Source organism: Maylandia zebra, linkage group LG4 (genome assembly GCF_041146795.1).
Source record: "Maylandia zebra isolate NMK-2024a linkage group LG4, Mzebra_GT3a, whole genome shotgun sequence".
Taxonomy (NCBI): Eukaryota; Metazoa; Chordata; class Actinopteri; order Cichliformes; family Cichlidae; genus Maylandia; species Maylandia zebra.
In genome coordinates this window covers 23179135-23205139 of record NC_135170.1, presented here as the reverse complement: position 1 = coordinate 23205139, position 26005 = coordinate 23179135, and the positions used below count along the sequence as shown (strand labels likewise).

The 26005-nt window shown below is 41.5% G+C and overlaps 2 protein-coding genes across 4 annotated transcripts in view; both read right to left on the bottom strand.

Moving 5' to 3' along the window:
* abca3b (ATP-binding cassette, sub-family A (ABC1), member 3b) overlaps positions 1–4578 on the bottom strand; it is a 36034-nt gene extending 31456 nt beyond the window's left edge. The window contains exons 1-3 of one of the 3 annotated variants that reach the window (XM_004559386.2): positions 4281–4578; positions 3234–3332; positions 1060–1303 (exon numbers count right to left, since the gene is read on the bottom strand). In XM_004559386.2, the coding sequence (XP_004559443.1) occupies positions 1060–1303; positions 3234–3287 (298 nt within the window). In that variant the 5' untranslated portion in view covers positions 3288–3332; positions 4281–4578. Of the gene's footprint in view, positions 1–1059; positions 1304–3233; positions 3333–3929; positions 4059–4280 lie in introns of those variants that run through there. The other 2 variants (XM_076883207.1, XM_004559387.3) reach the window with 2 other exon arrangements.
* An 8944-nt stretch (positions 4579–13522) lies between these two features.
* Positions 13523–24909, bottom strand: ccnf (cyclin F). Its single transcript, XM_004559385.4, has 17 exons — positions 24616–24909; positions 23628–23782; positions 23413–23519; positions 23261–23328; positions 22941–23137; positions 22621–22674; positions 22170–22274; positions 21868–21945; positions 21274–21428; positions 20752–20916; positions 20534–20657; positions 20244–20424; positions 19999–20086; positions 16737–16836; positions 16476–16609; positions 15771–15949; positions 13523–15583 (listed from the first exon to the last, which is right to left on the bottom strand). Exons 1-17 carry the CDS (start codon positions 24626–24628, stop codon positions 15129–15131), a joined length of 2358 nt encoding a protein of 785 aa, XP_004559442.1. The 5' UTR covers positions 24629–24909; the 3' UTR covers positions 13523–15128.
* Positions 24910–26005: the final 1096 nt, after the last annotated feature.

Below are 26005 nucleotides of genomic sequence, written 5' to 3'. Positions count from 1 at the left end.
ACCTTCCCCTCTGAGTGCTAAGACTAGTTAAATTATTTATTAACAGCTGAGCTTAGATCTCAAATAGCTGTGTTCAGGGAAGCAGTTCCACAGATCTCTGGCTACCTGTGTATCTCTCCGCTCACCTCACACGGCAGCCATTTGCCCGTCGTGCCAATTGTCAGTCAAAATGAAAACAAATATGCAAAAAGCCTGTTTGTACACCTGTCTGTCAGGCTGTCTGCATGTTTATCTGAATAACTGGTCACACAGGGCAGATGTGTGTTAGCGCCTGAGTTTTTAAAAAGACGTGTCCCCGGGGGAGCAGCCATGTGAGCTACAGTGTGTGTCCTTTTCATTTCCTTGTCTAAACTCTAAGCTGACACCGTTTGGTCGTGAGCAGGGTGTGGCCCTTCTGAGGATTGTTTCTGGAAGAACAAGTATTCCCAGGTTTGTCCTCAACTACAAATGGTGTCAGGGCTAAAGGGTTTGTTTTACTGGCAATAAATGTTCCTGCAAACATTTGTTTTTTTACTTCATCTGACAAGAAACTGTACTAAAATAAATACTAAAGGCAGAAACCTGTTAGGTCGGCTCACTATAAAGACTGGAATTATGGGAAAGACGCATTTTAATGTTTATAAGTCGGCTTTAGTTGAGAGGTGAGGGTAGATTTCATGCTCTTTTCCTGTTTTTAGTTCTACGCAAAGCCAAACTAACATGCTGCATTCTGTAACCTTGTGTTTACCAGACAGACAGTGGAGTTGGTATTGATCTAATCTTCAGGAAGGTTTCCCAAAATGTCAAACTATACCTTAATGAGACAAACAGGCTGATGGATGATCACATTCAGAAAGAGCTAAACACAAAGACGGACACGTGAATACCTTCTGATTCAAATCTAGATGTATTTTTACAAAAAAATGCCTTTGATCATCTTTGGTGCCAATCAAATCTTGGCTGTTGACTGATCAACTGCAGATGGAATATATTTTCTGACCTACTTTTCACAGATCTACATTTGGATTAAAATTCCTTCTTAAATAAATCTTTACATGTTATACGACATTCGTTCCCCACCTGAGGATAGGAACAAGCTTCTTTGCACATCCTCTGCCACCTGACGCACCACGCTGGAGTTGCCGGGCACATATGTCAGCTGTAAGTTTTTCCAATCTTTTGGTAGTGTTTCTACTGAGTAGCTCTCATAGATTGTAGCATTTGGGTAATCCTTGAAAGACACCTTCTGGCGCAATACAATGAGGATGCAGGAGAAGAGCAGGGGAAGAAGGATCTCCACCAGAGTTACAAGGATTTGTCGTTTCTGGGGAGCAGAGTGAGGGAGAGTATTAACACTGGTATCAAGTGCATACAGAAACACAAAGTACTGATCATTTTTAATAAAGGCAACACATCTTGGGAAATAAATAAACTCTCCCTTAGGTCATCCAAAATGGAAAAATACTGTGACATTAACATGTACAACCGCTCTGCAAAAACCTCTCTATGATAATGCAAGCTACTAATCATTTGAATCAGGATGGGGTTTGGGGCATCGGTTTATTCCTATTACCCTGTTATGGAGTGAAATGAGACAATTTCACAGACACTTAAAATAAAACGTAATTTACGTGATAGACTCCGCTTGCTGAGTGATTGAAGTACAAAGTGCATTGGACAGTTTCAGGACATTAATCTCAATCTCAATATTACACCCTCCCCTTTCAGCAATAAATCCAAATTGCTACTTAGGAGAATGAATGCAAGCACAGAGTAAAATATAGTCATGCAAAAAAGTCAGTGTGAACTGTAGTGTCCCCTTACTGCTCCCATGGGTAGGAAGCAGCCAGATGCTGCTAATAAAATGTACTGGATTAACTGATCATCAGCAAGTATGATCACCTTTGTAACAACAGCAGTTTTGGCAGTTTGCTGGTGTGGAGCAGCAACCTGCCAAAACTGGTTGGCAGGTTGCTGCCGGCTGACAAAGAAAAAAGTCATATGTTGCAATGGCCCAATCAAAGTCCGGACCTCAGCCTGACTGAAATGTTGTAGCAGGCTCTTTGAGAGAGCTGTGCATAAACAAACACCCACAAACCTCAATGAACTGAAGCAACATTGTAATGAATACACCAGAATTTCTCCACAATGATGTGAGAGACTGTTAAAGTCATACAGAAAATGATTACTTTGGGTTACTGCTGCTAAAAGAGGTTCTAAAAACTACTGAATCATGGTGTGTACTTAGTTTCATGACTGCATATAGTTGTGGGAAATCTGTCTTGCTTACACAACTCGCTTGCTTACAAGTTTTAAAAGACTTAACTAGAAAATAATGTCAAAATCAACATGGGGGTGATGACCACAAAATAAAAAACAGGATGAACCAGAAATGTATGGGCTTTGCTGTGGGCTTTAACAGGCCTAAGCTACTGTGTCTGTGAATTTCATTGTAAAAGTCAAATATGATCATATATGAGATTTTGTAAGACAGATTAAATTATATAGTGCGCCTGTGTTCTGCAAACGGAATCAAGGCAACAGCTGGAGCAGCAGGTGAAAGACAAATAGGTGATGGAGAAACAGCCCTCAGAGCACACAAGCTATGCAGCAGAAAGCAAAAGCCATTTCTCAAAATGTGCAGGATTGTGAAATCATCAACTGGTATTAATGTTCAAAAGTGTACAAGAGCTACAGAGCACAATGCACAAACAGAACTGTACCAATAGCCTGTGCCAGTATAAATCAAGCACTCTGTATTGCAAAAATGATTTCCAGTCTTCTGTAAACTGACAGGCCTTGAATGTAATCACATGCTGTTCCCATAAACACAATAGAAAAATCCAGCTGTAATGATTTTTGTCTCATGATCTATGTTGAAAGAAAAAAAAAACTGAAATAACTAAAGATATACACCATGACTTCTCCCGAAGACAGCCATATAAGGCTAGGAAACGCATGTGATAGCCACCAATAAGCTGACCAGTCTAGAAACTGTACAAACATATTGTCTATTTCTGAGCTTAAACAGGTTTCAACCCACTGGGTAACATCTTAAGTTCATGAAACTAACTGTTAGTCAGTTTACTGTATTTATGAGCTTTCATATTGCTATCAATTCAGTGCTGTAAATCCAGGCGGCCCCTCTGTAAACACTGCTACTTCTGACAATACACAATGGTGCTGCGAAGAATATCAGCACCTAAAAAGGACATAGAGGCAGGTTAGAAGTGGTACACCTTCTTTTAACTCACCTGCTGAAGATAATTTTTCCACAGCAGTAGTCCAAATTGTTGGAAAATGGCCATTTTGAAGGGTACATAGGACACAGTTCAAGCTGCCTTCTGTCGGAGCTGGAGACAGAAAGAGAGCGAGTCAGGTTTTCATTCCAGATTTACCTTCTACTAAACTGTAATGACTTCTTTCTGAGTTTCTATTTAACAGCAGATTCGAAAAGAGAAGTGAAATTGAGCAATCATCAAAAGCATGATCTTTAATAATTTCTGAGAACCATGAGGAAAACCAAAACAAGAGAAGTTAAAAGGAAATTCCACAAACTGTGATGGGTAATAAATATGAACAGCTATAATAAATACAAAATAGATGATAAGAGTCTAGAAATTTGTTCAGACACCAGAGGCACATGGGCAAAGAGGTGATAAGAAAAAAAACCAGGTCATTTACATTTACATAAATAGTCAATGGAAATTCCCCAATAGGTTATTATAGGAGTAATAAGATCACAGACAGAGAGCTATTTGTGACAGCTCCAAAACACACGAGAATGCGCACATCTGCAATACCACATTTACAAACACACACAGTCCAGAAAGCGCGATCGATAGACATGAACTCCTAAACCAGGATGTCCTCGCAGTCTCACAGTACACTTTTGTCCCATTAGAATCTTATTTCACAGCACAGCACGAATAAAACAGAATAAAACTGACCCTTCTGTGAAGGAACTGGGAACTTGTCTCATTGACTATAATAAGTCAGGGCTCAATTATCGCATTGACCTAGTTCCTTATTAGTATTTTCTGGCAAACAATAACCACGCACAGGGAGTTAAAGACGTGGACCTCCTCGACATCGTCTCTGATTGGCCCATCCCGGGCCTTCTGGCTCTCCCGATTGGTCAATCTTCTTGTCAATCCTTAAAGGGCTCTGATGAATGCAAATAATGCAGCCGAGGGGGGAAAAAGACAGCAATTTCCTACATTTGAGGCACTGACTCATCGACACAGTTACATTTCACACTATTTAATAGTGTAAATAGTACTGTAAATACGCTCAATTACCTCAAAAAGAAAGGTTTCTGCACAACAACTCCACGAACTGCGGTGTCCCTCTTCCTGTCGAGGTGAAAACAGTCCCTCCGTATCGTCTTAAACCGACAACAAAAGCATCTCTTCGGCTCTCTTTGCTTCGCCAGTGCTGTCGATACTCGGTAGCATTAGTGAAGCTATTCGCCGGCAGCCCAGTGCAAGTTTATACCCTCCGGAGTTTGCTGCTTGCTAGCGAGGCGATGACATTGCACCAGCTTCTGGATAAGCCCATGGATATATTGCATGTAAAATACAGCGAGAAACGTCAACAAAAGATATCACGTGACCACATAGGGGTGTCACATGATCCCAATAACTGGGATCGAAAGTCACCGCTGCACATACACCAAATATAGATTAAATAATAGTTTTAAATATAGTTTTAGTTGGTATGAGGCTGTATACTGTCCTTATTGTTACTATTTCCTTGTTATTTATTCAGCTTTCTATCAAGACCACTAAACTTTTTTTTTAAGTAATCCCTGATGAGATCATCTTCCGTCTTTAAGCGCAAAGGCACCGCATTTATATTTATATGTCAGGCTTGAGGAGTACTGCTCCACTATTTTTTTTTTCTTTTCACAGAGTTGGGAAACTTGCAAAAACTGCATAAATAAATATAAAAGTCAGTTTAGGTTAAGATGACAAAAAACAACAACAACAAAAACTTACTACCCAGATGGAGTAACTTCTCTCTTGGGTTGTTTATATAATGTCTGCTTCTTCTCCTTTTTTTAATTCATGCTGATGAAATTATTTTGAGGTTACAGCTCACTGACTGAATGTTAAGCTCTGGAGAAGACAAAGATATCTGGAAATGTCTTGGGACCTTTTTTGAACTTTTTGAAGATTTTGATCTAACAGAAATTTGTTTGTTTTGACCATGTAGTGTATCAAACAAGTGGAGCTATTTGCTTTCCTTTTATCTTTATTAAGTGTGTGTGTGTGTGTGTGTGTGTGTGTGTGTGTGTGTGTGTGTGTGTGTGTGTGTGTGTGTGTGTGTGTGTGTGTGTGTGTGTGTGTGCAGGGGGCATCTTTTGTTTGCTTTTGTGTTTGTATATTTAGCATTAAAAATAATCCAACATACTGTTGGGAAGGACATATATGCTTCTGGTCAGCAGTTTCATACACACATCATGGACGTGAATGTCACTGAAAATTGGGGGTTTTCAGTTCTGTGACCTGTTTCTTTTCCAGGGTGGAATGATTATATGGAACTGTAATGATATACGGGAACTTTGTGCAGAAGTTGGAATTTATTTTGGATTTTCTCTAGTCCACACAGAGCCAAAAGTATACATAAAGGCTCAAATATATACACACTCAAATCTTTCACTAAATGGTGCTGAAGGTTATGAAATGTCTTTAAATGGATAAGTCCTATTAACTCCTTATAGTGATCATGATTGAATACAACTGGTAGTTTCTCTTTGCCAGCATAACAAGGATTTGTTTGACTGCTCTCATTGGATTGACCAACACTCAGAACAAAAGGAAAGTACAAAGAACTCAGTGAAGATCTAAGGATATTGTAGATTTACACAACTTTCAAATGTCTGTTGGAGCCATTTCTAAACACCTGCAGATTCCAAGACCATAAGTTTAAATAATTGTGCAAAAGTTATTTGGATGTGTCAAAAAAATTGCCAAGATCTGAAAGAATAACTAAAATGTCACCTGCAGATGTCAGGAAATTGGTTTGGATTTGCAGAAACCTCCCAGGAACCGGGGATAGTTGTAATGTGGGTCAGTTGTAACTAGATGTCAGGGGTAGACATTTGTTCAAACACAAGTAAGAGAAATGAGACAACTGCAGACCGACTCAGAGTGTAATTAGAAAACGTGCGCACGGGTGAATGCCTCTGAGAAGACACACACACCGAGCACAGGCTCGCTTGCTTTATTTATAAGGCAAAAATGGGTTACATAGTACTTCCTCTTTTAACTGTCAGGGAAGAGGTTAAACATTAAATCAGCTTATCTGATCTTTCACACACTGGGATAAGAATACAGAAGTATATCATGCTTTATCTGACATCACAGACACTAAAGGAAAAGAATGCATCATTATATCATGCTGTCAAACATCTCAGACACTGAGGTAAGGAATGCATCAGTTTTCCTTTAACAATAGACTTGGTTAGGTGATTCTTCAACAATAGGGTTGGTTATGTGAAAATATATGAACACACAAAATATAAGGCATACTTGGTTAGAATATAAGGCTTACTTGGTTAGAATATAAGGCTTACTTGATTATATTGTATTATAGAGATTTGGTTATAATGTATAATGTAGAAAATCTCTAACACTAGAGATGGACCGATCAGATATTACGTATCGGTATCGGTCCGATACTGACCTAAATTACTGGATCGGATATCGGAGAAAAATAAAAAATGTAATCCGATCCATTAAATATCACGAAAGCAGCTCACAAAACTTGCAACACGCCGTAACTCACCTCAGAACGTTAGCACGTCGGAGCAGTATGCATCACGTGATAGAGCGCTGTGGCATGCGGGACCTGTTGGTGGTCTGGATAGCATTTGGAGCTTCGCTAGCTACCCGGCATTTCATCTCCAACAAAGTTATCCCCGAGAGAAGTAAAGCAAGTGTGTAAGTCCATCTCTGAATGTTTGTAAAGCATTCCTGCGTTAAGCTTAACAAGCGATATATGGAGCGACTGCCTCTTCTTGCTGCTACTTCAATCATGAAACTGCTTAATGATCAGCTGATCGGCTTTTCTGTTGTGAGTCCATCTCTCTTGTTTGTTTTTGGCCCACTTTGCACCAGAAAGAGGAAACCAGCGGCTGAACAACAGCAGCACGTTTAAGCTTGATCAGCTGTTGTTAGAATTTATTTAATATTACTTTCTACACCAGGAGCTGACGCTGGTCACTGTGCAGGGGCGGATCTAGCAAAGTTTAGCCAGGGGGGCCGATAGGGCATTAACAGGGAAAAGGGGGCACAAAGACATACTTTTCTTTCTTATTCTCATTTAAAATGTCAAGCTTTTAATAAATAATTATCTGACACCCAAAGTTTTAATTTGATGTAAAATGTATAGAAGTCCATTACTGTATATAGTAACTATTAAGTCTAATATATATACCCTAGTAAGCTATAGTACTTTTTCCTTTGGGAAGGTACCATCTGTGCAGTCTGCAATTTTGTTGAAGAAAGATGTTGAATCTATTTAATATTTCTTGAAAAATAATTGATTTCTGTGCATTTTTTTTCACACTGCATCAAATTAAGGTTGATTACGTCGATTAAGCGTCATGAGGTGGAGCGTGAGGGGTGGTTCCCTATTTTTTATTTATTTATTTTTGTTGATGCTGGGAGTTGGAACCCTATTAGTTAGGTTGCTTAATATTTACGCTAAGTACTCTTTAACAAGATGGCGCCGAGTATGGCAGCCTCGTCGCGAGCTCCCCCAAGCAACAGCTTTTTTCTGTGTTTAATTTTACTTTTCCTTTATTTTTTCACGAGCAGCACTTGTCTCCTTGTGTACGACCGACAAACCTTACTGGACATAAAAGACGGTCTTTCTTATAACTTTCCGGAGTTCAAGTTTTGCAACACGGACGCTCCATTTGCAGACCCCCCATTCATCTCACCTGAGACGCCTTTGTTCTCTGGCCCTGGAGGCCGCAAACGCCGACGCAGAGGGAGAAGATCTGGCGTTCTGGTTCGACTGAGACGGCGCACTAACAGACCACCGTTACCCAGTTTATTACTGGCTAATGTGCAGTCTCTGGAGAACAAGCTGTGCGAGCTTCGGGCACGGATCTCATTCCAGCGAGAGATGCGGGACTGCTGCGTGATCTGCCTCACAGAAACCTGGCTATCGGACAAGGTACCGGACTCCGCAATACAACTACCGGGGCTCTCCGTGCATCGCGCGGACAGGTCACAGGATCTTACTGGGAAAAGCAGAGGCGGTGGTGTGTGTTTCATGATCAACAACAGCTGGTGTGATTATGTGAACGTGCACCCAGTCAAATCCTTCTGCTCACCGGACCTGGAGTACCTGATGATTAAGTGCCGGCCATTCTGGCTACCGAGGGAATTTACAGCAGTGATTATTACGGCTGTTTACATTCCCCCACAAGCCGACACTGACCGAGCACTCAGGGAACTGTACAGCGCGATCAGCAGCGAGGAAACCGCACACCCAGAGGCAGCGTTTATCACAGCCGGAGACTTTAATAAGGGAAACCTGAAGAAAGTCTCACCCAAACTCCACCAACACATCCATTTTAACACTCGTGGAGACCGGCTACTCGACCACTGCTACACCTCTTTCCGGGATGCGTACAAAGCCCTCCCCCACGCCCCATTCGGCCAATCAGATCACCGCTCCATCCTGCTCCTGCCCGCCTACAGGCAGAAGCTGAAACAGGAAGCTCCAACCCGGAGGGCGGTGCACTGTTGGACGGACCAATCGGAGTCTGCGCTGCGGGACTGTTTTGATCACGCGGACTGGGAAATGTTTCACGTGGCTGCTAGGGACATTGATGAGTACACAGACTCAGTCTGCGGATTTATCAGGAAATGCGTGGAAGATGTCGTCCCATCCAGAACAGTTAAATCCTTCCCAAATCAAAAACCCTGGATTAACGGAGATGTTCGCGCGGCACTGGTGGCACGGAGCACCGCCTTTGCCTCCGCGAACACATCGGACTACAAACACGCACATTACCAACTCCGGAAGACGATCAAAGCAGCCAAACGTGAGTACAGGGACAGGGTGGAGCAACAGTTTGACAACCCCGACAGACTTTAGAGGGAAAACCAGCACACCGCAGACCACGGCCTCTCTGTGTGAGGATCTAAACGTATTCTACGCTAGATTCGACACAGCGAACACCATGAGACCGGACAGTGTGCGCACCGAGGATGACGTCAGTGCGCACACTGTGTCTGAGGAGGATGTGCGGAAGTGCTTCAGGAAGGTGAACGCACGCAAAGCTACTGGTCCGGACGGGATTCCCGGCCGCGTCCTCAGGTCATGCGCGGCTCAGCTGGCTGGAGTGTTCACGCACATCTTCAACCTTTCCCTCTCTCTGTCTGTAGTCCCAGCCTGCTTCAAAATGGCCACCATCGTCCCTGTACCCAAATCCTCCACCATCTCCTCATTGAACGACTGGCGACCTGTAGCCCTGACCCCCATCGTAAGCAAATGCTTCGAGAAGCTGGTCAGGGACTTCATCTGCTCTGCACTACCCGACTCACTGGACCCTCTACAGTTCGCATACCGCCACAACAGGTCCACTGATGATGCCATAGCCCTGACACTACATACTGCCCTGTCACACCTGGAGAAGAGAGACACGTATGTGAGAATGCTGTTTGTAGATTACAGCTCAGCATTCAATAACATCGTTCCCTCGAAGCTGGACAGGAAACTCCAGGATCTAGGACTGAGCAGCTCCCTCTGCAGCTGGATCCTTAGCTTCCTGTCTGACAGACGCCAAGTGGTCAGACTGGGCAGCATCACCTCATCTCCCATCACACTGAACAATGGTGCTCCACAGGGATGTGTACTGAGCCCTCTCCTGTACTCACTCTACACCTACGACTGCACAGCCACTAACAACTCCAACATCATTGTGAAGTTTGCGGACGACACTACAGTGGTGGGTCTTATCACCAATGGTGATGAGACGGCTTACAGGGAGGAGGTCAGTGCCCTGTCCCACTGGTGTCAAGACAACCATCTCACCCTCAACGTCGCAAAGACAAAGGAGTTGATAGTGGACTTCCGGAGGTGCAGAGAAGTACACACCCCCATCACCATCAACGGCGCTGCTGTGGAGAGAGTGAGCAGCTTCCGGTTCCTTGGTGTACATCTGGCTGAGGATCTTACGTGGTCAGTACACACAAACAAAACAGTGAAGAAGGCGCAGCAGCGCCTCTTCTTTCTCAGGAGACTGAAAAGATTCGGCATGAGCCCCCGCATCCTCAGGACCTTCTATTACTGTGCCATTGAGAGCATCCTCACTGGATGCATCACCACCTGGTATGGCAACAGCACCGCCTACAACTGCAAAGCTCTCCAGCGAGTAATGCGGTGCTCTGAACGGATAATTGGAGGTGAGCTTCCCTCCCTCCAAGACATCTACAGGAAGCGCTGCCTGAGGAAAGCGGGGAGGATCATCAAGGACTCCAGTCACCCCAGCCATAAACTGTTCAGACTACTTCCATCAGGAAGGAGGTTCTGCAGCATCCGGTCCCGAACCAGCAGACTGAGAGACAGCTTCTTCCATCAGGCCATCAGACTGCTGAACACGTCATAGACACCTCAGCTTCACTACTGGAACTTTAACATTATGCACTCCATACTGTACAGTAATGCCACTGTTTTGCACATGTCTCAACTCTGTATATTTTTATATATTTTATTTATTGTTTACTCTATTTAATTTGTAAAATATGTGTACACACACACACACACACGTAGAAAAATATTTAGTATACACATCCAGAAATGCATATACTATTATATATTGTACATATATTTATTAGTTTCAGATGTAGCCATTCTTGTATTTTGCTTGTTTACATTATTGTATTTTGCACAACTCTGTTGCTTGTGAAGCTCACACACAAGAATTTCACTCACATGTGCTGTACCAATGTACCTGCACATGTGATGTGACAATAAAAGTGATTTGATCTTTAAAATACCAGAATAGGGAGGATGGTGTAGGTTTAAGTTTATTAGATTGATCAGTATTGCTGAACTATGAAATATTTTTTTTGCATACAGGTATAACAGAATAGCTTTAGTGTAGTTGTTGTTTTAAACTTGAGTATGAACTTATACAAAATGCAGCACGATATTTAAAAAAAACAGTTTTGTTGATTAAAAAACACTATATCAGATTCATATCGGTATCGCAGATATCCAAATTTATGATATCGGTATCGGTATCGGACATAAAAAAGTGGTATCGTGCCATCTCTAGTTGTAACACTTCCAATTTCTCCAATCAGGGCTAAGTTTCAAATGATGTGACTCATCCTGTGCATGCCCAATTCAGTTCTGCTATCACATGTGAAAAATCAGCACATTTTGTCAAACACAGACAATTTAACACGAAAAAAAGTAATTTGTATGCCAAAAAGTAAGTTTTTCTACTTTATTTCAATTTCTAATAGCATTATTTGCTTTTCAGTTAAACTCATCAAACTTAAATTATGTTATTTGTATGTCTATGGGGATATATTCTGTGTAGGTCTTTAGTGCTAATGTTTTAGCCGTTGGCTGTAATGTTAGCTAGTTCATGGCTATAGGAGTCTGGGTCAGTTGTAACAGCAACAGTCTGGGTTATTTGTAACAATAATGCAGATGTTACAACTTACCACACTATTACTTTAACTTGTATTAAACAAGTTGGGGCAGTGACATCAGCAGAGAGAGGTTCACTGGTCGCTTTTGTATATGCGGTTAATGCCATTGACAACACAATTCCTCCACTGTTTGTGTTCCCACATATACATTATGCAGACCACTGTGTCAGAGATGGACCAGTAGGAAGTACTGGTAGTGGAAATAAGTCAGGATGGGTGTAAGAAACAGATTTCCTCATCTTTCTGAAGCACTTTGCAAACCACACCAAGGTAAGCCATGATAAAAAGTAATGGAATTGCGATGCTGGTGAACAACTACATTTTTTCAGCTTCATTGTTATGTTCAAAATTGGTGCACGAGTTGTAGGTTATAATGCCAACTTAGCCAATGAGGCCAAACTCAAGGAAGACCAACCAAAATTAATGAAATATTCAGTTGCAGAAAATTCCATAACTTGTCTTTTTTTGGGCAGTTGGAATATGTTCAAAAGCTAGATTTCTGCATTCTGTCACACACACACAGAGCTACATAAATGGCTCTAAGTGCATTCATGTATTGAATAAACAAAGATTACATGTTAATGTTTTGTTAGTACCCTTATTTCATTGTGTTACATTTCACCCCAGGATATGTTACAACTAACCCAGACTATGTGGTTAATTGTAACATTTCACTCTTTGTGTTTGAGACCATACCATGCAATGGGTAATTGTGCTGCAGAGAAAATAGCTGCACTATTTAATAGCCGAGACATGTAAATACTTTGCATTACATTTTGAATCCTACCTTAAAAGAGCTCCAATTTACAAATAATCTTGACAACTCAACTTTTAGTAATAATTGAAGTTCTTCTTAGATCACCTGTAGTTTACACCTTAGGAGCTTTCAAAAAACAGCTATGATAAATATAATAATTACCTCATCACAAGAAAAGGGGCATAAAAAATAATCATGAGCACAAGCATCCTTGGCTCTATTACTAAGTGGGCTGCACCAATGTTTTTTCCTTAAATTCTTTCTGATGTACAGCCTGTTATGATTCAGTGTTATCAGTGTTTGTTTTATGTGTGACTATTCCCAAAAGAGGATGGCTGTGAGTTTTTTCCTTTTCTTTCATGGGGGTGGACACCTGGGCGTGCCTGCTGAGTTGTTGGGTGGAGGTTGTTCCTGCCCTGGGATTGGACAATTGGTTGATCACCCCCAGTATTTAACCACCAGATGACAACCACCTGACCCCTCTCTCCTAGCCTCCACCACCCCAACAAAGAGCCTGTGTTTTTGATTTGTTGTTACATAAAGTGTTTTTACCAATTGACTCGCAAGTTTAACCTCGTGTGTGTGTCTGGCGTTAGAGCTTTGATCTTGTAAATAAATTTGTAAAGAAGCATTTGTGTACCTTTTTTTCACTGTGTATATATTGTTCACTGCAGCAGCCTGCTAGGCGTGAGAAGCCATTTTTTGTTGATTCAGTTTTCTCCTGTTTTTCTTTTAGAATGTTAGGTAAGTGAACTGTCTTTTGGTTTGATTTCTTTTGTATAGGGAAGCATAGGAACCTTTAGGGAGTTTTGTATATTCTTTTGGCATTGCTCACTGCTGAAGCAAATAAACGGCACTTTAAAGGGTGATCCTGTTTTTTCTTTCTTGAGTAGTGCGTGAGTGGGGGCCAATTTCTTTTGCGTTCAATGCGCACCTAGACTTAGAACGATACAAGCCTTATTACACTGTTATCTACCATCTTTTTTGCTGGGAGCTGGAGTGGGAAAGAATGCAGAACCAACCCAGATCTAGATAATGTGAAATAAGATTTTACTGTGCAAATGTGCAGTGCTTCAAAGGTGACACTTAGACGCGCCATGATGTCTTGATTTATTTGAAAAACGAAAAAAAAAAAAAAAAAAAGTAGTACATATTCACATCAAATGTCTACTGAGAACACACTAAAAACAATTTCACAAAGAAAACTGCCTTTTTTGGAATGAAGCAAATAAAATTTCAAGTAGTGGCATTTTCTTTGTTCTTTTTTCTCATTTATACATAAAAACACTATGTACATTTAAAAAAAACCAACAAAAAAAACAACACAGGCTATAACCAGTCTGAAGTAACAGTTTAAAATGCATTTACAGTCAGTCACAATCCTTTCAACATCATGTACTGGTCCTCCTGAATGTGGGATGAAATTCAGTGAAAACCCCAGAAAGAAAAGACAAAAAACAAAAACTTTAGTGTAAAAAAAAAACAACAACAAAAAAAACAACTTCCATTTGTGTCAACGACAGAAACACTAATGCATTAAAAACCACTTTAGTACTGATTGTTCAAGCGTGGAAAGTTGTTACATTGATTGAACCACCCTCCCTTCTGTGATAATTAAAGTGCTAGACCTTATACAGATGGAGAAAGAAAGAAAAGTGAGTAAAGCACTTTTTCACATCATCTTAGAGTTCTGTGTTGCGCTGGGTGCTGTGTCAGGTCTGCGCAAAAATAAGTTACAACCACACAACACCAAACATTTGCACAATAGTTGTTCGGCTGGTGGTTCTTGGTCATTGGCAAAACTTCACAAATGTATAGTGTATGAAAAACCCAACATTTACCACCTGATGTGATTAGTGTGTTACAGGTCTTAACACTGATCAAAACATTAAAACAGAATAAAAATTTATACACAGCACAACTGGTGTATAGTTACAAGACTACAGAGGATGCAGTTCACCAAATGAGTCATTTCACAGCTCTGCTTCTCTGAAGGTAGATGCCCCTGAAACGAGTAAAACAGACACCACCACAGTACCTTTGGCAAAGAACAAAAGTGAACGTGAAGGCAAACAATCATTGACGATCCATTAAGTAGATGACAGTGGTCACCTATGTATGAAATTCACCAAAATACAAGCTTACTTCTTGTACAGACAGTGCATATCAGCAACCAAAACAATACACCCCCCCAAAAAACAAAACATATCCATGAGGTTTCACTTTTTACAACTATCCAGCGTGATCTGAGATAGGTCGTTGTAGGAGACTGTAAAAATAGCTGAAATGGCAACCATTGTACCAGGGTCCTGAGGAAAGGCAAGTTATTTTCCAGTGGTATCAGAGCTGAGTGTGAGTCTCTTTACTGGAGGTATTTAATTGCTGCAAGCCTGTAAACATGTAAATGAAATGTAACACAATAGAAGGCATGTTTCTATTCTATTCATATACAGACGTTCGTCTTTCCCTTACTTCTCCTTGAGCCAAGTCTCTAGATCTTGTGGTGATTGACAGACCAGTGCAGACTGACATGAGTCAGCCTGCAATATTGAAAAGTGCTGGAATTTTTTTGTGTGTGTGTGTGTGTGTGTGTGTGTGTGTGTGTGTGTGTGTGTGTGTGTGTGTGTGTGTGTGTGTGTGTGTGTGTGTGTGTGTGTTTTCTTAAAGTGTGAAAAGTCTGAGGCCATCAAAATAACCATGGTCTATAGGCTCAGAAACCCTGCACTGGCAGAATACTCTTCCTCCTCCTCTTCTCTCTCCACCTCGCATCCACTGTGAGCCGCTGTGTTCTTCCTTTTTACTTGTTTGCTAGATGTGCCCCGAGGCCTCTGCATGGGAACTAAGAGGCGGAAGCCTGGCTGGGCATTGGAAGAAGCAGCACCCAGAGAAGTGGTAAAGGTCTTGAATGTGCAAGCCCTGAGAGACGATGAGTAGGAGGAGGAGGAGCATGTAGATGAGGGGCTTACACTCTGGACTGAGGAATATCCTGAACTGTGAAGGTCTTTAGAGAGGGAAACGGGCTCTTGGCCTTGGGAATCCTTGTTCACCTCCCTCCTTGCTTCACAGAAGCTGTCCTCATCGCTGGATAGAGCTCGGCAGTGCTCCCCCCTTTCGCCTGCATCAGTAAGCGGATCCAGCTTGATGGATATCATGGAACCTATTGGGGGAAAAAAAAAGAAAAGAAAGTGCTGCTTAGTCATCTCCATTTAAATTATGTTTTACTCAAGATGAACTCAGGTATTCTCCTGTTCATATAGTTTAGCTCATTTAAATGCATTAAAGAATTTGAGCCTGCTGGTAATCAGCACTGCATTAAGCGTGCCCTACCCCTCCTTCATACTCACAGTCATCCTCTCTCTCTCCCTCGCTTTCTTCCTCCCTGTCCCCCTCATAACCCGAGCAGGAAGTGTCCAGGCTCCAATCCAGGATGTCGCCCAGCAGCTTCTCCTCCTGATTTGATAGTTCTGCAGTGGGCGTGGCCACAAAGCTGCCTCGGTGCGCCTGCATGCTGTCATCGCGTCTCCTTCGGAAAAACAGTGGGACAAGCAGAGGGGTTGCTGTGAGTCACGGGAACTTCTCGCAGATGGCACAAAAACAAACACCTTCTGGTCAAGATGCTTCACGAGTCAGTTCGCCACAGCACACAGGTGACTCAGCCACGATAAGAGCTGCTAAATGAGCAAGGAAAGAGGCGGGGTGTGTCTCAATTCTCCGCATGTCCTAAATCCCATCACACCAGCACTCTACTAAGCTTGTATTGATTTTCTATATACATCCTGCACATGATGCAAAACTGGGTGCTACACATGCCACATCATGTTACATACTGGAGCTTTAATAGGAACTGTTCCCTGGTCTTTGCTGATGTAGTCAGTACACTTATCTAAAATCATTTGATTGCTCGCACAGGGTACATTGCGCAGCAAATGTTTTTACTGAGTGGCCAATTAATACCGATTTTCACAGTCATAGAAAGAGAAAATAAATGCCACATTACTCACAATTATGTGAGCTAATGATGTGTCTCTACACATTCAGACCCTGCTTACTTCTTGCTATCGCTTGATGGAGAGGCCAGGAAGGTATGGATGTCCGCTGGCTGACCAGTGGGACTGGGAGGCTCCATCTGAGGCACCACCTCAGGAATCTCCAGGATCTGGCAGAGCTCTTTAAAATCCATCACCTTGTTGAAACCATGAAGGGGAGGAAAAAATTTCATTCAGAAAAACCACGGCAAGATATGCCTTAACCATGCCTAACCCTTTTTTATAAAATTAAGACAATTAATAATAATAATACTAGCGCAGTACCTTATCTTTACTGATGTGGTGGTAGGCCTCGTCTTCAAACCGTTGCTTGACACCAGTGAGAGAGACGTGCCTGTAATCTTTGGGAACATCTTGACTGAAACTGAAGACAGACAGGGAGGGGGAAGCAAAGGGGAAAAAAAACAAGACCTGAGTATGATCCAGTTTACTTGCAGCAACACTTCAATCATCTCTTGGGGACAAATCTTGTTACTTGTCCATTTGCGAATTACAGTTTGTTGATACGATGCTCACCTATCAAAGAGACTCACCCCGAGGCACGTTTCTGTGACTCAGTTGCTGATTCACTGGTCACCCACACACACACACACACACCCACATCCAACCACCTCCACATCAATAGTCCAAATGCTTCCCTCTGTCTATAAGACTCTGGCACTCTCTCCACTTTGGTTTTGCTTTAAAACCCTCACGGCCAATCACTTTCTTTGGCCAGAGTCATCAATCAATTCTTGTTATCTTCCAATCGAGGAAAGCACAGTGAGGCAACAGGGAAATACATTTTTGGCTCATCTTCTCCAATGTAGGTTCTGTAAAGCTGCTGAGCTGTAAATAAACAGCTGAACAGGCATTTGCTTTATTAATTTGTGAGATCCAATAATAGGAGAGAAACTGGTGAGATTATTGGCCATGGGAGCACGTCAATAGCAATTTTACAGTCTGCTTGTAGTTTTGGAGTTCCATCGACCAATCATGTTTGAGCAGGGTTTAGGTGAATGCAGGTAAATCTCTTTTCTCCGAACATGGACGAACTGTAACAACGAAACCACCAATTATCATAAGTGACAGCTGGGAAACAAAAAAACAAAAAAAAAAACGCATTGATAAAGAATAACCCAAAGACAAAACAGGAAGTTTTTGTCATCTGCTTTCAGTCAGCCCATTAGCCCACTCCTTACTTTGCCAATGCTGATTCCCCCCCCCCCCGTTTTTCTTGACTTAGCGTTGCTTCTTGCTTTACCATAACAATTTCTTAAGTACATAAAGAGTTATAAGTCCCTCAGCCGAACAACCTGTAATTAACAACAAGCTACAAGCAAGACGCAGCCTCCAGGGCTGAAAAGTCAAGCCAATAAAGAAGTGCCAAAAACTGCAATCCTTCTAATTGCCACTTAAGTATGACTCCAAAAAACAAGTCATTTCCCACAGGCTGCTCTTGTTAAAATATCACATTTTAAAGTTTAAAAGCAGATTTACTGCCCGCTACAAACTGTTATGGCCTCTATGGATAGTTTCTTCTTTCATCACAACCCTACTGTGGGGCGATTTATTAAAGAAAAAAACAAAAGAAAGAAAAAAACAAACAAACCCATCCTCCATGCTGGAGTTTGAGGCATAGCAGCAGCATTTGTTATACTAGGCTTCACCTCCACAAACTGCATCTATTAACTGGACTTCTGGACTGTGCTCCAAAAAGAGCATTTTAATAGAACTAACTGACTAAGAATATGGCTCACTATTTAAAAACAGGCCAAGCAAGAAATTTGTGCTTCAGTTTTTTGCGAGTAAGAGTATGATGCATTTAGAAATGCATTCATTCCTAAATGCAATGATGTGAAAACCTCAAAGCCATTTAAAAAAAAAAAAAAAAAAAAAAGGAAGAAGAAAGATCCCGTGTGCACAGAGATTTCTCCAGATTCTCAGGATGTTTTGATATTGGATGATTATATGGATTATGATGTACATGGTGAGATATTTTTGAAGTCTCCACAATGTTAAACTGATGAACCTCTGCTCATCTTTACTCATGAGAAACTGTCTCTCAAAGACCCCCCCTTCTCAAACCCAGTCATATTACTGTCCAGATGCCAATTAGCATATTTAATTGTAAAATGTTTCTTTTAAGTACTACTTTAATCTCCAAGCCGTTTGTTGCCCTACATCCAAACTTTTTTGCACCACGTTGCTGCCAAATTCAAAATGAGCTAATATTTCCATTAAAATTACGCTCCCTCTTTTCTGTGATCTATTCTGAATAAAATATGGGTTTATTTGATTTGAAAATAATTGCATTCTGTTTATTTACATTTTAAGTGCACAATTTTTGGAATTTTAGCAATTTCTGCATACTAAAACCATGATTATGCTGTCTATGCAGACAGGTGGCGCATAGACAGTATATAACATGAACATAGCTATTGTGATGTTACTCGTTGATTTCCGAAGTCCCGTTTTGAAGCCCAAAGGTGAGTATAAACTGTCTGTGAAGCATAAACTGTGCATCTATTGGCTGATGACTTGTTGTTGAAACCTCATTAGCCAATGAGTGTACAGTTTCACGCCATAAATAATCCTCGATTATGAAAGATGGTATGACCAAGATTTACAAAAAAAAAACTTCCTTTTTTTTAAATTTAATATTATCCCAAAATGTATGACTGAGTCCATCAGACTTGTTTACAGAGGTCAAATCAGAAAGCTGTTTTTCTAGACTTCTATTGGATCGAAAGTCTTTCTGCAACTTCAGCTATCACCATCTGGTGGCCTTCAAGCAGAATGCAAGTTTAAGGCATTTCTACATTGGTTTCATTTTTCTGACGTGGAAGCTACCTCCATGTTTTTTTATTGTTTATTGAGCTGGAGACACGATGGCTAAGTAATCATTCCTGTTGTACTACTTTGTCCACCTACTCTGGTACACATGGGGTTAAGTGCATTGTACTGCTAAGTCTCTGTAATGCAAAGACCAAGCTGACTCAGACGTGCAAAGTATAATCAAGGCTTTAAGCAGATTGCTCCTGTGTCGGTGGGGTGAACCAGTAAAGTTTATGCAGTTACATCTGTAGTTCCAATTACATGGATACTAGATAATGCTAAGACTTAATCTGGTTTTATAATTTCAATGTGCACGAGTTCTCTTGGGTTCCTGGAATGTGGAGGGTCCAAGGCTTCAAAGAAGTATAACAGGAATGATAACTCTCATGTTGGGTCTCCAGTTGTCCGTGTCCGTAACCAAGTATAACCCAGGGTTTAGTAGGATCTGCGCTAAGTAACCACTAATCAAATACAGTAGGGTAAAGCAAACAGCACAAAATAGATATGCCCATTTTATATTTCTTATTACACTTGCAGCTTATGATCTGAAGCATTTAAGATGTGCAAGTCACAGCTGCTCTGATGTCATTTGATGTCACACTCTGTGAATCTAACATGGCGTGATGTGAGGGAGTTTAGTTTTGCGTACACACACACACACACGCACGCACGCACACGCACACACACGCACGCGCACGCAGAAACGTACCATTTGACATAGAGCAGCACTGAAAGGGGAACAATGTCTTGCTTGGAAAAGCCTGTGTAATCTGCCAACAAGGTGGGCCAAAGAGGAGCTGCAGAGAGGAAGAACACAGACATAATTTAAGATGAAGGTAAACTTAACACGAAACTAAACCTGTACATTCTGCTTGTTTGAAAAGACTCTTGAGTTACAGCCTGTTGTTAAAAGGCTGGAACGTTGTACGAGTGTGTATGAGCGAGTGTGTTTACCATAGTGATGTAATGCCCGTGTGAGCAGCAGTGCGGCACAGGCCAGTTTAGCAGGTGGCGGTGTGGCTAGAGCAGAGTAAAGCAGGGACAGCTCGCAGATGTAGCTAAATAGGTGAGTGGTTCGCCTCTCCAGAGGGAGCAGAGAGAACAGGACCTCGCCGTAGTCCAGCAGTGTGGGGCTCTGCAAGAAAGCATAAGCATTAGTCTTTGCATTAAAGAAGGTCGGGAAATACTTCACTGGCACCAAATACTAAACAATACACTAAACAAACGATGCTTGTTGTATTCACCCTGATGTTTCCCTCCAGCACAGAGATGACCTCTCCCATCATTCGAACCAGGTCCTCATATTTGTAGGTGTTGTCTGTCAACCAAACTGCTTCACGTATGGTCAGGATTTCTTTGCTGATGTATCTGAAAAGGAAAAAAAAAGTTACAAAACATTTGCCTTTTAGATAAATAAATAATTCAGAAACGAACAAAAACCATGGTATGTGTGCATCCTTACCTTGTGCAGATGACCATGCAGGCGATTCCTAATAACTGAAGACGAGCTTTGGGGACAGACCGCAAAGTCAAATAACGGTCCACGCAGCCTACAGTCACATGCAGCGTCTGGCTGGTGAAGTCCTTCATTGTGGTCACCTCCACAAGCCAGTCCACCAGGATGTACCTGGAGACAAGCAGACAAAAAATTTAAAATCAGGTGCATCAGGGCAGTGTGCCAAGTTTTAACCATGTAATAATAATCAATATCGTAAACCTTTTAAGAATATAAACTGGGTGGCTTTGGAAAGCAGAAAGTGGCGTTTCTAAAACTTGGTAACAACAATTCAAGTTAACTCAGGGCATCAGACTCGGTCACATCTACCTCAAGTCGATGTGGTAACTTTTATTGCCGGGGTGTGTCATCCCTTTACTAATGTCATTAAAGAAGGGGAGGATAATCAGCACGCAGTGAGTCATCACAGGGACTAGAGATATTCATCAAGAGACAGTAAAATCATGACGTTGCTTCTGTTCGATCTACCTCATGCTGTCCTTGATTCCTTGTTTCAAGATTTCCTGAGATGAGGGCCGTGATGCTGGATTACAGGAGCTGAAGAGCTGGGCGACTAAATCCGAGCAGGCCTTCGACTCCAAACCCAGCGGATTGCCACTGCTGCACACTTTGGCCAAGGACAACTAGGGGAAGAAGACAAAGCACTAAAATAATTACACAAGAAGGCTTGACATCTTGCTGCTATGTAACGCTAGAAAGGCAACAACAAAGTTTAGTACTGTATTAGTTTCCTGATATAATTACAGACCTTGGGATTTAGCTGAGTCATACTTTTGTGATTCAGTGGGGCGAAAAAAAAAGAAAAAAAAGAAAGAGAGAACGTCAACATCTGTCAAGCCCTCTTGACTTTAGTTGATAGCATTTCAATAAGCAACTCCAACTCTGGAGAAATGTAGGCCCGGGTAATAAAAAACAAGAAATGACAGCTGAAAGGCTTTCAAAAGAAAAGCCATTTGCTGCTTTTTTGTATCACCGCAGGGGAGTACAAAGAGAGAACAAAGCTACAGATTGACAGAGAAAACCGATCACAAGAAAGTTGGTGAATTGTCCTCAATCACGCACCTGTGCCTCCCAACATCCTTTCCCAGCATAGTCCCTGAGGGTTCGCACACACTGCAGGTACCTTCCTGGATCTGCGATCTGAAACACATACACCAAAAAAACCGAAAACAAAACCGTAAGCTCATGATTGGAGTCAACGTGAGAATCTTTCTAGAATCTGTAAAGCATTTACTATGTTAGCTGGTTATGTTTGACTGACTGTGTAAATAAGAAATAAATCCCAAACAAACAGCTGTCTTCACCAAAGGCGCATGCTTCTGAGAGTAAATCTCGAAACACGGTAATGAGAGAACCTGACTCACAGCTGCCTTACGGCTGTGCTGCCACATCAGGTATGAGCTCTGTAGACAGCCAGCCTGTGACGACTCCTCCAGCATGGATATGGCTTCTGAACGCTTCTCATCATCCTGGACAAATGAAACACAGTTCCTTAAGGTTAATGATAGCAGTAAAGGTAAACTGTCTGCCGCATGCTGTCTCTGCAACATATGAAGGCTCGTGACATAGTTCTGCTTTGTCACATTGGTAAATAACAAAGCATACTGAAGCTGTGAGTAAGAAGAAACAACAAGGCCTGTAAGACAACAGAAGCTGCATGACAGGGACTTATTCCATCTGTGGTGCTAATGACCAACTGGTCCAACAGCCCCTGTGACATCAGCTCAGTTTTAGGTTTTGGTGAAGGGGTGGGGGTAATAGAAACTGGTCTAACCACACCTGGATTGAGATACAGCCCCCCACAGTCTCACTCACCTCAAACAGCTGCAAAACTTTGGCCAAACAATGCAACAGGGGACCCCTCCTCTCCTGCAGAGAAATCACAAAAGCAGATTGGTAAACAGTTTTGCACATGCAGTGTATGGCACTGTAAATCATAGTCAACTAAGAAGAACAGAAGCCAAGCTTTAGGGACAGGGTGTTCAGGCAGCCTTCCAAATATTACATTTTTATGTAATATTTTGTCTGAATTAATGATTTAAGAGAAACCCCAACTTAATACTTTAAGACCAAATCAGGCATCAATGGAGATTAAATTTGCACCCCAGCTGGTCAAACAGGAACTCTTAGCCTACCATGTTGTTAGCGCACTCAGCCTTGAGGTGATCAAACACCACGGCCTTGCAGCAGCTGCCGGTGGGCGACCACGGTGGACGGATGAACACCCAGATGAAGGGATCTGCTGTGAGGGAGCGCAGGCTCTCTGCGAGGCTAAAGAAGTGGGAAGCCTTTCGACCACACACATCTGCTCGGCCCTCGTCACTTAACAATGCTGAAGGCGAGAGAGGATGCACATTTTTAATCAATTAGTTCAATTATTTAAAGGGTTTTCTGTTATCTGTGTTTATATATGACTCCCCATTTAATCTCTGACATGAACCAACCAACAACTTACGTCCTTCATTGTATAAATATGCAATTCCAAGCTTCACAGCAGCTTCAAAATTCCCTTTGTCAGCAGCTCTAAAGGAAGACAAAATTTAAAGTAAAGACTCAAATTGACAAACAACATATATACAAGTACACTTTTGACAGTAGGTGATGTACCTTTCAAAAAGCCATAATGTGTTTGGGGATGGCCACGTGTCTCTGAAACTGACCCTGGCCCAAACACTAGAGTGGTTGTCAACAATGTCCCGCAGCTGAGAGTGAACCTGAAACAGGCATTTAAACAAATAAATAAAAATAATTAGAACCCCAGCAGAGGAGAAATCTCAGGTAATAAAGAGTTTAGCTGTGTCAGAGTGTGCACTTTTACTCACAGCTCGGATAGACAGGAGATCCTCTGCAGAGAGATACTGGAGCACACAGAGAAGAACCTCCTCAGGAAGAGACAGCAAGGTGATCCCAGAAGATCGCTTACGTACCCGCTTCCGTGCTGGAACCGAGTAGCATTTTGAACAACGGCAGTGGACAACTGAAAGAAAAAAAGCAAAGAGGAACTGCATATATTACACATCAAATGTTTTGAATACTTGAGCATCTTTCCCATATTCACCCTGCAAGCAACAGCACTGGGAGGAATGCTTTAAGTGTACACAATCAAAATCACAAATCACTTAAAATTCCACACCTAAGTGCAAGATTGGCTAACTAATTCTCACATTAATGACTAACTAATATTTGCCTTTCATTGAAAGCAGGTCAAGTTGATTTAGACATACAGTGATGCACTCCAAGATGAAGGTTGCATGGCTCCACATTCAAAACTACTAACGTAAGGCATCTACGGGTGGTCTACTCAAACTCTCTGTGAGTGAGTGGGAAAATGTTTAAATTAATGGAAAGATCATCACCTTAAAAGTATTAAAACACATAAAAAGCTAATGTTTTTTTTCTGCAGATGTTAAAAATCTAACGGCGGTGAACTGAGCAGCTGAAGGAGGAAAGTCAAAGTCGATGAGCGCCCAAATTTCCCTCCTGTAAGTTCCACGGCAGTAGTAACGATGAGTTTCAATTAGGTTTCAAATTCGAACTAGTCTAACGCTAAGTATTTATTTTTCAATGACCACAAAATGCTCACAAAGTTAAAAGAAGAGACGTTTTACCTGCATAGATATATTGCCAATATGATTTACCATTACTTCCCGGAGGCTATACCAGTTAACGTTTGTGGTGAGCAGCAGCTAATCACCAATGCTAACTGTGTCAAACTTTAGTGCTCTGAAGTAAGACCGCAAACACTTGTTGCATATTATAGTAATTTCCATATATCGGTGTTAGCAAGAACAAGTTGAAAAAAGTACTTACCGCCTGCTTTCATTGCAAGTACAGGGATCACTCCTCAAACAGCGATGTCTTACTGTAGATGCAACTCTTGAGTAGCGATTTATATACGAGACGATGTTGGCTAATGTTACTCACATTCAAATGCTCACACTAATTATTAGAAAACGAAATAGGCAGTGTTACAGTGTTGTTTCCTGTGTCTGTTTTGCTGTGATAGTTGACTAATGTCTCCGTAAGTTGTTAGCTATTGCCTGAATTCAAATCCAAGCACGCGTCCTCACTTATTGGACCCGCCCCAAAAGATGCTCTCTAGGACCGCCCGCGCTCACCGTTTAAACTATACGTTCAATCTGATTGGTCCTCACTGATGATGCCTTTATTTAACATTTTAGCCATTTGATTGGTCAGCGCGAAGAACGCTCGCGACGATTGGTCAGACGGTATAAAACTGTAACATATTAAACGCTCATTGGAGAACGTAACGACATTTCGAAGTACGCGCTCGTTAGTGAAGGTATATAATTGGCTGACCCGATTTAGAAGCATGCCCACCGAACAACCTTTAAACAGTGGACTGTGGGAAATGTAGTTGGATAGAGAATATTTTTTAAAGGTACGGTGTTTAAAGGGACAGGTGCGTAGCGTCAGCTTTGAAGGATGTCAAAAGACATCCCCCAAACATATTGTTAGCCATGGGACTTCATTGTAACTTTTTAATCATCTTCTGTTGTATATATATATATATATGTGTGTGTGTGTGTGTGTGTGTGTGTGTACATTAAGCTAGATGTTTCTTTACGTCCTGATATGTAAAATATTTGAAATGACAGAAGATGCCAAGTCAAATCAAAGTTTATTTTTATAGGACATTTAGAACAACCTCAGTTGACCAAAATGTATGGGTCCATATAGGTGTATAGGTTATGCGAAATATTATATAATTAACATTAAACCAGCTCACTAATAAATACACTAATATACACAATAAACTCAATAAAACATCATGAGATAAATCTCAATAGACATAAATAAGACCAACTGTAATAAAAAAATGCAATACCCTGCTCAGCAAGAATAAGCAGGCTTTAATGTGTGTTTTAAAATGACTGAGAGTTTGTAATATGATATGTAATATGATTATATTTGTTTGCTAAAACAGAGATGTAACTAAAAGAAATTAGCGACTGGTTCAGCTTCTGAAGCAGCTGCCTTTAATTAGATGACACCCTGATTGTAATTATGATTATTATGTCCCCACTGTTATTTGCTATACTGTCTCAGTTCAATAGTATCTCTTCATTGCTTGTCTTTCTGAAAAGGGTCTTAAGGGAGCAGCGTAACCTCCCAAGAGTAATCATGTGTTCCTTTCAGGCTCTCTATTGATCCACACATCACCTGCTCATCCAATCTA

Excerpts from the sequence above, each read along its gene's own strand:
- ccnf (XM_004559385.4), bottom strand. Across the intron at positions 23,520-23,627 it reads ATCTCCTGTCTATCCGAGCT|GTTCACTCTCAGCTGCGGGA; the intron begins GTGAGTAAAAGT and ends TGCCTGTTTCAG. Across the intron at positions 23,329-23,412 it reads ACATTATGGCTTTTTGAAAG|AGCTGCTGACAAAGGGAATT; the intron begins GTACATCACCTA and ends GTCTTCCTTTAG.